This window comes from Ipomoea nil, unplaced genomic scaffold, assembly GCF_001879475.1.
Source record: "Ipomoea nil cultivar Tokyo-kokei standard unplaced genomic scaffold, Asagao_1.1 scaffold0164, whole genome shotgun sequence".
In the NCBI taxonomy this organism is placed as follows: Eukaryota; Viridiplantae; Streptophyta; class Magnoliopsida; order Solanales; family Convolvulaceae; genus Ipomoea; species Ipomoea nil.
In genome coordinates this window covers 770315-788070 of record NW_017616592.1, presented here as the reverse complement: position 1 = coordinate 788070, position 17756 = coordinate 770315, and the positions used below count along the sequence as shown (strand labels likewise).

General features: G+C 35.0%; 1 protein-coding gene across 1 annotated transcript; it reads left to right on the top strand.

The window, feature by feature from the left end:
- Positions 1 to 12162: 12162 nt before the first annotated feature.
- LOC109174966 lies at positions 12163 to 17716 on the top strand. The gene is made up of 7 exons (XM_019324217.1): positions 12163 to 12236; positions 12607 to 13612; positions 14129 to 14313; positions 14501 to 14724; positions 15289 to 15619; positions 16336 to 17072; positions 17654 to 17716. Exons 2-6 carry the CDS (start codon positions 12814 to 12816, stop codon positions 16777 to 16779), a joined length of 1983 nt encoding a protein of 660 aa, XP_019179762.1. The 5' UTR covers positions 12163 to 12236; positions 12607 to 12813; the 3' UTR covers positions 16780 to 17072; positions 17654 to 17716.
- The last annotated feature ends 40 nt before the right edge of the window (positions 17717 to 17756 follow it).

Here is a 17756-nt window from a genome sequence, read left to right as displayed (position 1 = left end):
GCGTTCTATTGTTGTCCACTAACTTTCTAGTTAGTCTCTTGGCCACAGAATTAATTATGGACGTGTAGAATAGCGAAAAATTCGGGCAAAATACCGCGATGCGCGAGCCGAGCGGCTTGCACATGGGATTCCCCCCTTTCCTTCCCTTGAAAACATTTCAAAGACTCTAAATAGAATGGTATTTAAAAGGTGGGAAAAGAGTCTAGGAAACCAATGTGGGACAAGCATTTAAGACAAAAACACATCTTCTTGAATGTTATCTCCAACATCTGGGTCTACGGAATAACTTGCCAAGATTTTTAGTATGGGTGGGATGCATCATCCCTACCCTAGCCCCTCAATTGGCGTTACTCTTTTAATTAATTAATTTATAAATAATGAATATAAAATGTTATCGGAAGTGAATGAATATAGTAGTTAGGGCATAAGTTAACATTTTGAAAGCCATTAGAAGTGATCCAAATGATGTTTGAATCACACCATGGATAAATGGTTTCTACATTCTACCAACCAATGACTTATCCATATACACTAGGGAAAATTATGGAATTTTCGACCACCTGAAAGTGATCTTAAATCAAGTTGATATTAAAAAGTGATCGGAAATAGCAACAAAGGTTTTTCCGGATGCCAAAAGTGATCGGAACAAGACTTTTGACTTGATTTAAGATCACTTTCAGATGGTCGGAAATTTCATAATTTCTAGTAGTGATAGTTCCATACTATAAAATTTCTTGTTATAAAGTTTTTCCATGCACAAATAATAATTGTTTCTCAACTTATTCATTCCCACAATGATTTCTAGTCACAAGTTTAGCTTTCTCGTTGATAAGTAATTCCAAATTATCATAATGAATTTTATGATGTACAATATTAATTATAATTTTGACCAATAATGGTTGTCAAAATTTAAGACAATAGCATGAGAAGAAAACTAAAAAGGAAAATGATAAGGATTTTTTCTATAAGATACTTCTTGATGTGACACATTATGATTAGTCAATTGTCAAATACGAATGTCTTTAGATTAGGTTTGATTAAACATTAATTAATTACAATGTGTCGCGTTAGATAACCAATTTTATGATAATATTAATTATAGTTTTCACTAATAACGATTATTAAATTAAGACAACAGTGTGAGCAAAAAGCTTAAGAGGAGAATGATACGGTTACACCTAGAAGTTAAGATACTTCTTGACGTAACATATTATGATTAGTTAAGTGTTAAATCAAATATCTTTATATTAGATTTGGTTAAACAACCAATTAATCATAGTGCGTCATGTTAGGATACGGTAACAAATTTTATGATAATATTGTTTATAGTTTTTACCAATAATAGTTGTTAAAAACTTAAAATTAATACCACAGTGTGAACAAAAAATCTAAGGGTCTGTTTGAAAACCCGGAAAATGATTTCTGAAAATCATTTTCCGAGTTTTTGGTGTTTGGCTAGGCTGGAAAATGAAAAGTCAATGAAATGACCTCAATTTTTCGGAAAATGACTTCCCCTCTTTTGGGGGAGAAGTCATTTTTCGGAAGCTGCTTTGGGCGTAGAACTACTATCTCTGGTGTCTGGTTGGCCAGACACCAGAGAGTAGTGCTCTCTGGTTTCCGGCCAGACTGCTCTTTGGTTTCCGGCCGGAAACCATAGAGCTTTTCTCTGGTTTCCGGCTGCGGTAACCGTAGAGGGCTTCTCTCTGGTTTCCAGCTGCAAAAACCAGAGATGGCTTCTCTCTGGTTTCCGGCGGGAAACCAGAGAGAACGGCGGGGAACCGTAAATTTTTTTTTTTTAATTTTGTAATTTTTTTAATCTTTTAATAAATAATATTACTTGATTTAAAAAATAAATATTATTATTTATAATATTATTATAACTTTTTTATATTTTAAACAAAATAATTAATTCTATAAAATGTTTAATTATAATTATACAATTCTACCTCATTTTCCAGAAAATGAACCAAACACACAAAGACAATTTTCTGTTGTGCAACCAAACACAAGAAATGAAAATATTTTCCAGAAAAATGACTCATTTAATCAAATTTAATCATCAAACAATTGTGGAGTCTCACAAGAATAACGGATTTCCCTTTTAATTTGATGCTTTAATATCAGGTGGTGTGAATGACAAAGAATTAATTGGTAGGTTATCTAAATTTTTAATAGTATTAATTTTATTGTACAGTGTTTTTAATTTTTTTTTTATATCATTTAACTTTATTTTAATTGTAGATGTTATTGGCAGAGTAGTTGAAATTTACTCCCCAAAAGATAAAATCATCTCTTGGAATCCATCTAAACTGGTGGACTTTTTGATTGAAGATTCCATGTAATTATTCAATAATTATAATAGTGTAGCAGTTGGGTTCTTATTAAGAAAGTCGGTTTTACGTAGCAGTTTCAAGGGTTAGTTATCCAACTGGTCTTAAGGTTCTAATTTATGGGGAACCTAGGGTTTTTTTTTGAGTACTACTCAAAATGTAATTTACAAAGAAGTAATTATATTGTAATAATTTGTAATTATATTGTATTTCTGTTTAATGTGAAAAATATTATTTTTTTCATTTAGTATGTCTTGAGCATTCAATATTTTTTAATTATACTCTAACAAAATGACCATAGACTTAGAAAGACCATGTAAAATCAAGTGAATTAAAATCTTCCAGTGACATTGACAATTTGATCAGACTAACTGAAATTGATAAAAATTGAACAGTTAAAGTCTTAAATTGACAATTTTAAAACTTGTGAATTGAAATTAACAAAACTCAAATAGTCATAAGACCAAAAGTAAATTTTTTTCTATGTTTAAATATAGTCATATCTTTCACTTTGTCTAAAAATATGGGAGTACAACAATTCTAAATCAAAAGCTTCACTTTTAGTTCGAGTATGACCGCATGACATAATATCTTATAATGTTAAAAAAAATTACATTATAAAAAAAATCATTTTTTTGAAGTATGACATGGTATTATAGATCAGTTTAGTTTATTTATAATTCAAAATTAAAGTGAAATGTTCTTTTATGGCCAATTCTTACATTATACCTTAATTAATTCATATTTATTTATTTTGATTTAGGATAAAGTCCACGATCATCACTCTAATGTGCATTATGAGTGAAACTTGTGTTGTGACTTTAATCGACAAAAGACTAAAATACAATAAATTAATTTAAGTTGTACATAGTTAATTAATAAGTTCAAATTGAAAAGATCAATAAACAATTATCACAATAATTCAAACTTAAAACTTTATAATTATCAACCTAATTAATTTGTTCACCAACTCGGCTGGATTGTCTCATAATTATTTCTTATCTATTAAGCAGCCTGCAATAGTGGTGCATGCTTGTAAAGTGCTTATGCAGACTAGACTAGAAGGAAAGAAAGACATTTGGCTTTTATTCTCCTTTCTTTCTTTACTTTATCAAACCTTTTAAGGCTTTTTTCTTCATTGGGGAGTGAGAAAATACATTTTTTTTGGTAGACAAAAGAAAGGAGAAAAGTGCATATATGATGTTGATTTTGACAAGGTGTCAAAATCAACACCATATAGTCTCCATCATTTTTGTTAGGAAATAATTTTTTTGGGGGGTAACAATTTTTTTTTTTTTGGGGGGGGGGGGGGGGGCGGCGTCATTTATTCAATTATTAAATGTGTTAAAAGTGAGTTGATCAGGTATGTGAGTTCATGCTAATCTACCCTGCAATGAAGTGAGTAGATCCTTTATACGCACAAAATAGATAATAAATGATTTAAAAATTGATTCTCAAAATATACTCACTTGAATAGGGAAAAAAGAAATTGGAAAAGGCTAAGGAGTCTTTTCCACATTAGAAAAGGGTTATAATTTTTATTTTATTAAACCACGAGGTGTCTTGAGTATACTCTAATTATAAATCAAGAGGCATTTTTAAGCTCGTTTCATACTCAGATTAAAGAAAAGTGATGTGAGTTTGCATTAATAAATATATAATTTCTTTTTTGATGGCTTTTGAATTGTATAGCATAAAACATTTTTATTGTGCACAAAGAGGCTCAAAATGAGCCTTCGTGTGCACCCATGATCGCTTGTAATTTTTTTTATATAAGAAATTCCTACATAATAAATATTAGTACACTTTCATATAAAAATAAAGTGCAAGTTGTGATTATGAATAAAAAATCATTATCTATTAAAATTTATATTTTTTCTATTTATATATATTAAAATATAGTAAGGCATGCAATATATGCATTTTATTTTTATTATTTTATTAAAATTTTAAAATTGATCATAATCCAACCTACGAATTTGAGAAAATGTTAACGTACTTGTGACGGAGCAAGCCAGCCTACATGGACACCCCTACCGCCCTATGTACTAATTACACCATTATGTCTTCTTTTGCCTTTTCCATACCCAAATACTTATTTTACACACAATGACTTGTATTAGGTGTGTTCGATCTTTTCTATATAATTTATATTATTTTGATATATACATCCTCTAGTGTTAATTGATCTTTTTGAATGTTATCGGTGTCATTTCACCTAGATGGCATTCTAAAAGTGTTGAATTGTACCCGCATGGACAGCTCAATTGGTCATAGAGGTGAAAGTTTGGAAGAATGACTAGAGATCGAGTCTCACCAGTGACAATGAGGGGGTTCCTTGTGCGCAGTGAGCAAATGTCTAGCCTGGGGTTCAACCTTTGGAAGGAAAGATTAATTTAATCAAATGTAGCAATATCAGTAAAATTATGAAATTAAATATGATTAAAAAAAAACTAAATTTTGTTTGAGATCATAATTCAAACAATGTGATGAGACTTAGACATGTGAAGTTATAAGTTCAATTCAAAGTTAAAAGTTGTTAAATTATCTTATTGATCGAAGCTTTGGCAAAATTAATAATTGTTAAAGATATTAGGACTATTAGGACTCTATTATCCATATTAGACTAGGACTATATTATTCGTGTTAGACTAGGATTCTATCTAGCATCTCTATATATTTGCTCCCTGTACTCTCAGACATTATCATTGAATACAACACAATTATATTCTCATCTGGTATCAGTTAACCAGGGTTTTCTTTTCCAACATCCATGTTCCTCACTTCGTAGCAGTAGCCGATGGCATCAAACCAAGATACATCGTATCAGAAGCGGTCTGGTCAACGACGTGACGTTGATGATCGATGTCAAATTTGTAATGGTTTCGGCCACACGGGAGCCAATTGTGTTTGGCGTTATGATGATCGTGTCAAATTTGTGACCGTTTTGGTCACACGGGAGCCAATTATTTTTGGCGCTATGATGATCCGTGTCAAATTTGTAACCGTTTTGGTCACACGGGAGCCAACTGTTTTCGGCGTTATTCAGGGGCTCCGGGTTTTCAGGCTAATGTGGCCGTCTCTGGTGATAATGGTGATTCCAACGGTCCTCATCAGTGGTTCCGTGACACTGGTGCTACAAATCATGCAATGCATGATTCTTCTTTGATGACTTCTGCAACAAGTTATGATGGCCCGGAGACTCTGCGAGTCGGCAATGGTACAGGTTTGCCTATTGTTAATGTTGGTTCTGCTTCGTTAGCCACTGATTCTATGTCTTTTAAGTTACATGATGTTTTGCATGTCCCTGGTCTCTCTTCTTCTCTATTATCTGTACAACGTTTTGCAAAGGACAATAATGTTTTCTTTGAGTTCCACCCTCTTTGTTTCTATGTGAAAGACATTTTGACCAAGAAGGTTCTTTTTAAGGGACATGCGTCTGGGAGTCTCTACACATGGCCTGCGTCTTCTGCTTCCCCTGCTGCATTTGTTGCTGCACGATCCTCTTACGTTTGGCACATGCGGTTGGGGCATCCTCATTCTCGAGTCTTACATAAAATTTTAGCGTCTTCGTCTGTTGGTACATTTAATTCTAGTGATCTTCCCAATGTCTGTTCCTCTTGTCAATTAGGAAAATCTTCTCGTTTTCCTTTGTCTCGTGTCGAAACTACTAGTACGCATCCTTTGGAATTAATTTATTCAGATATTTGGGGCCCTGCGTCTGGCTTTAAATATTTTGTGTTGTTTGTGGATGATTACACTCGTTATATGTGGTATTATCCCATGCGTGCTAAATCTGATTTGTATGCTATATTTGATAAGTTTCGGTCACTAGTTGAACGTTCCTTTTCTCGCAAGATTATTTCTTTTCAATCTGATTTAGGGGGAGAATATAAAAAGCTTGGTTCCACTCTTGCGTCCTTAGGTGTTCGTCACAGACAATCATGTGCGTATACTCATGAACAAAATGGCAGGGTAGAACGTAAGCATAGGCATGTTGTTGAAACCGGACTAGCATTAATGGCTCAATCCTCTGTTCCGTCTCGTTTTTGGGATTATGCTTTTGAAACTGCGGTTTATCTAATCAATAAAATGCCCCTCCTGTCTTATATGATAAATCTCCTCATTATCTTTTGCATCGGTCTCCTCCATCTTATTCATATCTGCGTGTTTTTGGGTGTTTATGCTTTCCAAATCTGCGTCCCTATAATCGCAACAAACTACAGTTTCGATCATCCCCTTGTGTCTTTCTAGGATATCTTCCATCTTTTTGTGGCTATCGTTGTTTAGACACTAATACTAACAAGGTTTTTATCTGTCGCCATGTGCGATTCGATGAGGCTGTCTTTCTTTTTGTTGCTTCTGTGGATTCGCAGGTTCCAAAACCACGCCCGGAGCCGTGAGGTGTTGCACCAATTGTTTCTGGTGGTGATCCGACTATTGTCACGGCTCGTGACCCTCTTGCCGCGCCCATAGCCGCTTCTGACCACCACCGCCAGCAGCCTGCTACTGCGAGCCCGTGACCGAGTCCGAGCGGACAGTCATGGACCAGCCGGCTCCTCGGCCAAGAGGCCGGCCTCGTGGTCGGTCTAGTCACGCGCCCTCACCCGTTCGCTCTCATGGAATGAATACGAGAAGTTCAGGACCACATGATCATGTTGCTTTATCTGCTGCTGCTGTTACTCCTGAACCTACATGTTTTACTCAAGCGGTTAAATTTCCTGAATGGCGGGATGCAATGGATTTGGAATTTAATGCCTTGGTGCACAACAATACATGGAGGCTTGTTCCCTTTAAATCAGGTATGAATGTAGTTGGATGTAAGTGGGTGTTTAGAACCAAGAGAAAGGCTGATGGTTCGATTGAGCGTTACAAGGCTCGGTTAGTTGCCAAGGGATTCAATCAAATTGCCGGCAAGGATTTCTTTGAGACCTTTAGTCCCGTTGTTAAACCGACTACGGTACGTCTTCTTTTATCCTTAGCTATTTCTCTTGGATGGACTATTCGACAGTTGGACATACACAATGTTTTTCTAAATGGCAATCTCGCTGAGATGGTTTATATGCGCCAGCCCCCTGGTTATGAAGACAAAACGATGCCCGGGCACGTTTGTCTCCTTCAACGTTCTTTATATGGGCTTAAGCAAGCTCCCCGTGCTTGGTTCACTCGTTTGCATGATTTTCTGGTTTCTGCTGGTTTCTCACCTTCCAAGACGGATGTCTCTCTATTTATATATTCACATGGCAATACTCGTCTATATTTTCTGGTTTATGTGGATGATATTTTGGTTATGGGATCTGATCCGGCTCATGTGACTGCTCTTATTGACAAGTTGGCCCTTGAGTTTAAAGTTCGTGATATGGGTGTGCCCTCGTTCTTTCTGGGTATTGAGACCATTCCGTTGTCTGATGGCATGCTTCTGTCTCAACAACGGTACATGAAGGATATTCTAAAACGAGCAGGTATGGTTGATTGCAAACCCGTGGCTACTCCGGTTTCAACCACGAAAGCCAAGACTGATGCTGTGGTACCATACGCTGATCCCACTCAGTATCGCAGCTTTGTAGGTGCTCTGCAATATCTTACGGTAACTCGGCATGATCTTTCCTATGCAGTCAATCGTTTGTGTCAACACATGCACTCTCCCTCTACTGCGGATTGGGCGGCTCTCAAGAGGGTGTTATGGTATGTAAATGGGACACTGCATCTTGGTCTTAAGATTACGTCTTCTCCTTCTCTAGATATTCATGCATATTCTGATTCGGATTGGGCTGGCAATCCTGATGATCGCAAATCTACTAGTGGTTTTGCTGTATTTTTGGGGACCAATCTTGTCTCATGGGTTTGTCGAAAACAACGTACTGTGGCTCGTTCATCAACTGAGGCTGAATACAAAGGACTGGCTGATGTCTCTGCAGAGGTTACTTGACTCGTCTCTCTGATGAAGGAAATCGGGTTTGCGCCACCTTCTGTGCCCAAACTCTGGTGTGACAATCTGGGAGCTACTTATCTGTGTGCTAATCTGGTGTTTCATGCTCGCACCAAGCACATTGAGATCGACTACCACTTTGTTCGTGATAAAGTCGCGAAGAAGGAATTACAAGTCAATTTTATTTCTACCAAAGATCATATAGCGGATATTTTTACTAAGTCTCTTTCGTCTGTACGTTTTAATTTACTCCGTTGCAAGCTCAATGTTTTGGCTGACCAACCTTGTGCTTGAGGGGGGGGGGGGGGGGGGGTATTAGGACTATTAGGACTCTATTATCCATATTAGACTAGGATTCTATCTAGCATCTCTATATATTTGCTCCCTGTACTCTCAGACATTATCATTGAATACAATACAATTATATTCTCATCAAAGAAATTGATAAATAATGTTCAATATCAGTAAATAAATTATGAAATCAAATATGATTAAACTAAAAATAAAATAAAAAAAAAAAAACTAAATTTTGTTTGAGATCATAATTCAAACAATGTGACGAGACTTAGACATGTGAAGTTATAAGTTCAATTCAAAGTTAAAAGTTGTTAAATTATCTTATTGATTGAAGCTTTGGCAAAATTAATTGTTAAAGAAATTGATAAATAATGTTCAATGATAAAAGAAGAACACATGGTCCTCTTGTAAAAGTGAGGACGAATCACAGCTATCCATTAAAGTTTATCAATAGTTGATAGTTTTACTAAAAAAAAATCAAATAATTTTATAATTATTACAATTTTTTAATTTATAATACTTATAAAACCTGGCCACTCATTTTTTCATTATTATTAGTAACTCTCAATCATTGATCTATCCAAATGAATAGATCAAATTTGTTATCACTTTTTACTTGAAAGTTTGTTCTCATTCGAATTGAACTCTCTCCTGTATATTCACTACTGGAAATTATGGAATTTCCGACCACCTGAAAGTAATCTTAAATCAAGTTGATACTAAAAAGTGGTCGGAAATAGCAACAAAGGTTTTTCCGGATATCAAAAGTGGTCGGAACAAGACTTTTGACTTGATTTAAGATCACTCTTAGGTGGTCGGAAATTTCAGAATTTCCAGTAGTGATTGTAAAATATTTAATAAAAATAAATATTGTATTAACTATACAATTGGATTTTTTAACTACACATGTGACATGCTAAACGTTAATTTATTTGTGTTGAATAAAAAAAAAAAAGAGAGATATAAATGGTATTTTTTTTAATGAAAAAACCTAGATTCAATAGTTGAAATTTAAGTTTTTGATACTATATACATGTCAGTTCGTTTCGAGTAAAAAACAACAACAACAACAAGAGCAAATACCAAATTTGGTCTTACGAGTATTAACAAAATAACAGTTTTGGTCTACATGTTTAATTCGTACCAATTTTCATCCACGACTATTGTTTTAGTACCAATTTTCATCCACGACTACAATTGTTTTAGGGCTAAAATAATCACGTCGGTCACTCCTTCGTTTAAGACATGGAGAAATATGAAATTATTAAGAGTATTTTCATCATTTTCAAATTATGATCACAACTTGAGCATAAATAAAGGAATTTAACTGCGAATTGAAATCGATAATAGGGTTTAAATCCATTTATTCATGCTCAAAATGGAATCTTAAGTAAAAAATAACAAAAATGCCCTTAAAATTTTTAGATTTTAGCATGTCTTAAATGAAAGGATGACCGGCGTGATACTAAAATAATAGTTGTGGATAAAATTGGTACTAAAACAATAATTGTGGATGAAAATTGATAGTAATTAAACATGTGGACCAAATCGTCATTTTGCTAATACTCGTAGGACTAAAATTGGTATTTGCTCACAACAAGTCAACAACAACAACAATATAATAATATAATAATAATAAATGCAATTTTTATGGGTTTCCATTTAGTTGGGATAAGAGGTTATAGGATTGTCATATGAAAGGCAACTCGAATGTCGCTATTAACAAGATTGGACACGTATAACATGCTAGGGCCATCTAATCATAGGCAAATTATGTTGTGCATCCGGTGCACATGGGTGTAAAAACGACGTCATTTTGACTAAAAACACGCGTCTAACTTATAAAAATTTAGTTTCAATTCCCGTCAACTACATTATGTTGTGTATAATTTCTGAATGTATAATTATAAAATTATGGATGTATAAGTTATGCAATTTTGGATTTATAGTTATGAAATTATGGATGTGTAGTTATGCAATTCTGAATGTATAGTTATGAAGTTATACAATTCTGGATTTATAGTTATGAAGTTATAGATGTGTAGTTATGCAATTCTGGATGTATAGTAATGAAGTTATAGATGTGTAGTTATGCAATTCTGGATGTATAGTAATGAAGTTATAGATGTGTAGTTATGCAATTCTGGATGTATAGTTATGCAATTCTGATTTTTTTAAGTCGACGTCAAAACGACGTCGTTTTTGCATCTGTGTGCACCATCGAGCTAACTTGTCCTACCTAACAAAAAGGGCAGGCTTTGGTGGATGGCGGGGCTTGCTAAGCCCACTTGGTGTGTGTAGGCAAATTTTACTATGGACCATGATCCATGTAGTTGTGTGGTCCATAAAGTAAGTATCATTCTAATACACTTTAATTTCATTTGACAATATTGCTCTGTTTTTCAGTTTCATTTTTCACACACTAGTTTCATTATAGCAATACCAAAATATCATTTTAAATTTACTACAATTTCATTTGGCAATATACATTATTGTATGAGCTTGATTTTGTAGTTTTATTTTCCACACACACTAGTTTAATTATAATAATGCTAAAGTATTATTTTCATTACACTCCACGTTCATTTGACAATATATGTTATTGTATGGCTCTGCATTTTAGTTTCATTTTCCACACACACTAGTTTCATTTTAATAACATTAAAGTATATCATTTTAATTATACTACAGTTTCATTTGACAGTACATATATATGTTGTTGAATGAGTTTTATTTTTTTGTTTCATTTTTCACACACAGTAGTTTCATTTTAGCAACACTAAAGTATCATTTTAATTATACTACAGTTTCATTTGACAACCATAATCCACATAGCACTATGACCATGGTCCACTGTATAACAATTGTGTGTGTGTGTGTGTGTGTGTGTGTGTCTATATATATATATATATATATATATATATATATATATATATATATATATTAGAATTTCACCACTTTGGTCATGGACTACCAAAGTTGCTCAATTTAGTCCCTATGCAATTTAGTCATAAAGCTTTAGATTGACCACGCATGGTCCTTCGACTTTCAAATTGTTACCATTCGTGGTCCAAGTTAACCACTCATGATCTTTCAACTTTTAAAAATTAACCAGATGTGGTCATCTTGAAAGGACAATGACTGGTTAAAATTTGATAGTTGAAAGACCATGAGTGATTAACTTGGACTACGGATGGTAACAATTTGAAAGTCGAAGAACTACAAGTGGTCAATATAAAAGTTTAGAATTAAACATCGCAAAAGCACTATACTCGTAGAACCCTAAATGATATTAACTCTAAAAGTAACTTCATATATTAACAAAATATGACAACTATATAAAACTAGAGACTACAAATATAATATTATAAACCACCGATGGACTAAATTTGTTCAAATTAACTCATAAAGATCAAATTTTCAAAATAAGTATCATTTTCCTTTTTTTATTTAAAAAAATAAAATTTCTTACAAAAGACCGGAGAAGAATATTTTGACTCATGTCAACCTTTTTATTAAATGCAAATTTTAAATTTAAATTAAAAAAACAATCTATGTAAGTAACATGGTCCTTGAATCCTTGGGCCTTGCTTCCACCATTAACAATGCTGCTTTCTCTCTCTAACTCGTGAACAAGAAATTACACTCTTTTCTTCTGGAAGATCTTCCTTGTGGTACTGGTATATTCTTCTTTTCTTTCGACATTTCAAGAAAACAAACATACAAACATATGTTCTTTTAAAGTTTTTTCAAATATATTATACTTAGTGTCATTTGCAGATCATCTGTCTCTGTCATTTTCTTCGAAATGTCAGTACCATTGTCTTCTTGTCTCATTATATGTATCCCCACAAAAATATAAATAATATGTTGTTTGATGCACACTTCTTCTTGTTTCCTCCTTTCTTGGAAATCCTGGGTTTACTGAGCACCCACTTGGGTGTTGTTTGTTCAAGCACTTTTTTTTTTTTTTTTTTTTTTTTTTTTAAATTTATATTAAAAAATGTTAATGGGTTTTTCCTTTTTTTGCTGTTTCATTGTGGGTTTCAGATGATTGGATCAGCAGAAAATATTAATGCATGTAGGTCTGTGCAGACTGTAAAATCCTGCAAATTTTAACTTTGAGGTGTTCATCAATTTCTGCATATATATTGGTAATAGTGTGTGAAGTGTTGTTACATTTGGGTGTATAGAATCAAGATTACTTGCTTGGGCATATTGGAAATTTAAAGAAGTGTTTTTTGATAAAGTTAAGAAATGGGGTGTGTAGAATCAAAAATTGATAAAGAAGAGAGGGTGAGGAATTGTAAGGAGAGAAAAAGGTTGATGAAACATCTGTTGGGGTTTAGGAGAGAGTTTGCTGAAGCCCAATTAGCATATTTGAGAGCACTGAAAAACACAGGAGTGACATTAAGGCAATTTACTGAATCAGAGACACTGGAACTCGAGGACACCAATTTTCGAGTTGCATTGCCACCCTCACCTCCACCCCCATTACCGCCTTCGCCTCCACCTCCACCGCCTCCAAATTTTAGCCCTGATTTGAGAAAAACGTCTGATAAACAGGGATCAGCATCTGTGCAAGAGGATGTCATAGAGATAGATGATGATGATAGTCACACCCCGCCTCCACCTCCAGTAGCTACGAGTGATTGGGAATATTGGAATCTTTTTGATTCTCAATATCCACAATGTGGTGAGCGGAGAGAAACGATTGAGCAAGGGGAGGAGGAGAATTGGGAAGAGACAAACACCGAATTCTTTGAAGAAGATGAGGACAAGGATGTTGTTGATGGTGGTGTTGTGGATATGGATCCCGAGAAACAGCAAACTGTTGAATTAGTTGATGATAATTCGTCGATGGCAAGCTGGTATGACAAAGGCACTTCAGATATGGCCATAGTTGTCTCCAGAAGCAGTAAGACTTTGGCAGGTATATTCCGGGATTTGGATGATTATTTCTTGAAAGCTTCAGCTGGTGTAAAGGATGTAGCTGTTCTTATTGATATCCACATGGGGGATGGTTTCCTTTACCAGAGTATCAAAGAGCAAAAGAGTAAGTACTCCTTATTGCTAGTTAAATGTTTGAACATTGTTATGGAATATATATTTGATATATAGAATCTCTATATATTAGGCAGTTTAGGGTGGTTTTAGGTAGGTAGGACATATGGAAACTTGTTTCCTATTCGTAGTCTTCTAGCTCCTATTTATAGGACTTTGTATTCTCTTTTCTAAAAGACAGTTTGAGACAATATACGACAGCACATTAGAAACTCTCTCTCTTCACTTTCGTAATAAACATAAACTTAAATGAACATTTTGTGTGACGTAGTGATGTGCTTGTTTGTTTCACCACTTTATGATAGTGTGACATGCTTGTGGATACATTAAGCATGTGTTATTAATTTATTTTACCCTTTTGCTTTTTGTTTTGGAAATTGCAATTAATATCCCCAAATAGTAATTTTCTCATCGAATATTTGTTTTTAATTGAACTTATGGTCGCCCTGAAATTAATGCCTTACATGGTATATCTATTGGAAGCTGATTTTCTTTTTATTGTGCACAGGGAAGAGGCACAATTCTGCAAAGGCCTTAAGTGCATTCACTTGGAGTTGGTCTTTTAAGCCAATTAATTCTACCAGAGATGCTGGAGATTTTTTGGGCCCTTCTGAACCTTGCAAACCGGGATCACACTGTATAACTCTGGAAAAGATATATACGGAGGAGCAGAAACTGTACAAGGATGTTAAGGTTGTTACAGATCTTCTGTTAAGTGTTAACTGTGTTTCAGGTTACGAACCACAAGAATGGATCCTTTGGCCATCGTTCAACCACCTTTCACCTCCACCCGACTCAAGTTTTCTTCCCCTATGTGTATTTCATTTTGTTCTCCCGGAATTTTGGTGTCCTTACCTTGATGCAACTATGATCTTTACAGGAAGAAGAGAGCACCAAGGCAGAACTTGAGAAGAAGTCGTTGTTGCTCCAGAAACAAGAGGAAGAAATTCATGACTTGGCCAAGACGGAGAAAATCCGGCTAAGGGTTGAAAGTTTACAGTCTCACATCTCATTGCTACAACAATCAATCGGCAAATCCTGTTCAACAATAGTGAAGCTCATAGATGAGGAGTTGCACCCTCAGCTGGTTGCAATAGCTTCAGGGTAATGACACGATAAATGAAATCCTAAGTCCTAACACATTTATGTATAACCAGCAGTTTTATGTTGCCATATCATGCATCTCCAAGACTTAAACTATGCATCAATGGGGGTGTTTGGTAAGTAGCTGATAGCTGTTAGCTGTTAGCTGATTGGGTTAGTGGATTTGACTAGTTGATAGTATTAGCTGATTGTAGAAAGATGTTTGGCAAATTATCTGTTAGCTGATATCTGATTACATGCAAAATGACTTTCTCAAAAAGTTGCTTTAAGGAGCTTTTTGAATTTTAGCGTTTTAGAGCAATAAGTTGTTACAAAAAGCTAATTAATCAAACACTTATATTGGCTGTTTAACCAAGTCAAAAAGCTAACAGTGATCAAATAAGCCAAACTTGGCTGATAGGCTAACTATGTTACCAAACAGGGATAATATATTCTCAATTTCTTGCTGGGATTATGATCATAAAATGATGAAAGAACCAAAGTCCTTGTTGTGCTATCAAATGCTGCCAACATGATAAATGTTTGTATAAAGGCTAATCCTTCTGAGGACTGTTTATTTTTCAGGTTAAGGCACATGTGGCAAACTATGTGTGAGTGCCATAAAGTGCAGAACCATTTATCACAGCGGCTAAATCATCTAACGAGCCAACAAAGCATCGACTGTACTTCTGAGTATCGCCGGCAGGCTGCGATTCAGCTGAAAACCGAGGTCACTTCATGGTATAATAGTCTGTGCAGAGTCATTACTTCTCAGCATGAATACGTAAAGACCCTCTGCAGTTGGATCCAACTCACCAATTGCCTCAGAGATGGTGATCAACAGAGTCGTTTTTCATCAGTGGTGTATTCACTCTCTGAAGAGTGGCTAACAGCTCTTGAAAAGTTGCCCGATAAGGTATCTTCCTTTCCCTTCCTCTTGCTCTTATTCTTCCCTTTTTTGATTTTGTTTTGTTTTTTTCGAGTCCATAATTCCTTTCCCCTCTTTTATTAGAGAACATGTATAACGCTCTCTCTATATCATTTATAAGGAAATATTGAACATATATTGAAAGGAGAGTTTGGTTAAAAAATTAGTATAATATGTTGTGCAATGATGGTCAGTTTTCCTTGGCAATAGTATACTCTGTAGGTTGATCATGTTAGAAAAAGAAAACAAACTATAGTTTCTTGCTATCTTTTTAGTTTTAAAAAGAGTTAATGCCATATAGGGTCCTCCGGGTATTGTGGTTCTGTCACATTTAGTCCTAAACTTTCAAGTTAACCATCCATTGTCCTTCAACGTTCAAGTTAACCACCTGTGGTCCTTCAACTTTCAAATTTTAACCAATTGTGGTCCTTTCAGAAGGAAAACGACTGGTTAAAATTTGAAAGTTTAAAACTAAACGTGGCAAAACCACTATACTCGGAGGACCCTAGATGGCATTAACTCTTTAAAAAAATAATGATATTACCGGTTCTTTTCTTCTCCTCTTGGTGGCTCCCTCAGAAGTAACCAAGCAAGTTTACACGTATTTAGATTGTCAATTTGGAAAATAATCTCATAATAATGGGAACATGTGATTTTTTGAATCTTCATTTTGATATTTTGTGGTTGCTTATTTTGCTTTGCAGATGGCATCAGAAGCCATTAAGAATTTCCTGTCGGTTATCGATTCCATAGTTTCACAGCAGGAAGAGGAACTCCGTTTACAGAAGAGGGCTGCAAAGCTCGAGAGAAAATTGCAACGTGAACTAGACTCCCTTGCCGAATTGGAGATGAAATTCGAGGGGAGCTTTACTGCAGGAGACACAAACTCAGCTTTGAGCTCTAAGCATCCTTTGTCAATCAAGCGCGATAAACTTGAAGCCTTGAAAAAGCGAGCGGATGATGAGAAGGCCAAGTACACAAACTCAGTTCACACAACACAGGTCATGTTTCTGAACAACCTACAGACAAGCCTGCCTAATTTATTTCAAGCTTTAGTGGAATTATCCAGCTCTTATTCCCAAACCTTTGAAGCAGTTCTTAATCGCGCCACTCCATTAGAACACGAAAATGGCTCATTAAGCTCCTAACTTGAACCCACAATCGCAAGTTACTCGATCATCCTAATTATGATACTGCTTAGCTTGCCAAATGCCAAGTTTGTGGCAGTGAAAGCTAGGAAGTTGATTTATCCACAAGAAAGATTTTGAGAAAGTTTGCTACAAACTAGTAGCTAAGTGTACTCTCTCCTCTATTTTCATCAGTAAATTTAGTACTTGATCTATTCTGCAGCTGTCTTGATACTTGTTTTTCATATCTTATTGTGCCTGGTTGATGATACTTATCAGGGAAAAGTTCTAGACTAACACAATTTTAGTTTATGGTGTGTTTGGAAACCTGGAAAATTTAAAATCAATGGAAAATAATGCTTTGGTCAATAGAAAATAGACATGTTTTTCAAGAAAATGACTTTCCCTTTATTTTTTTATTTTTGGAAAAGTCATTTTCCACGCCTCTCTACCAACAGACCATGCCTCATCTACTCTCAGCTTCTTCTTGCTACACCAGCCGCTTTTTCTTTATCTTCTTACCACCAAAGTATGGTGATTTTTTTTTCCAGTTATGAATTTTTTTTCTCCGGTGGCAAATCTAACAGATCTTGGCAATCTGAGATGATTTCCAACTGTGGGGACGAAAATCCATAGTCGGAAACTTCCGGTAACCAGTCTGGCCGACTGGTTTCCGCTTCAGAAACCATAGACGCCAGAGTTATGTTCTCTTTTTTCCATGGATGAGTTGTGATTATCTGTTCTCTTTTTCCATATTCTTTGATTTTCCAGAAAATGAACTAAACACACCAAGACAATTTTCTGGAATGCAACCAAATACTAGAAAGGAAAATTTTTTCTAAAAAATGACTCATTTTCCTGAAGTCATTTTCTGGTTTCCAAACACACCCTTAAGGTAAATTATGGATTAATTAGAACCCATGATTGCAGGCAATATTTAGAATTTGCATCTGAATTCAGAAGCAAATTATCAACTTCACCTGCTCTTCAGGAAAAGC

What these genes read in the sequence shown, in the direction of transcription:
- LOC109174966 (XM_019324217.1), top strand. Translation starts at nt 12,814, where the DNA reads ATGGGGTGTGTAGAATCAAAAATTGATAAAGAAGAGAGGGTGAGGAAT. An exon ending in GAGTATCAAAGAGCAAAAGA is followed by an intron (nt 13,613 to 14,128) that starts GTAAGTACTCCT and finishes TATTGTGCACAG; the next exon opens with GGAAGAGGCACAATTCTGCA. An exon ending in AACTGTACAAGGATGTTAAG is followed by an intron (nt 14,314 to 14,500) that starts GTTGTTACAGAT and finishes TGATCTTTACAG; the next exon opens with GAAGAAGAGAGCACCAAGGC.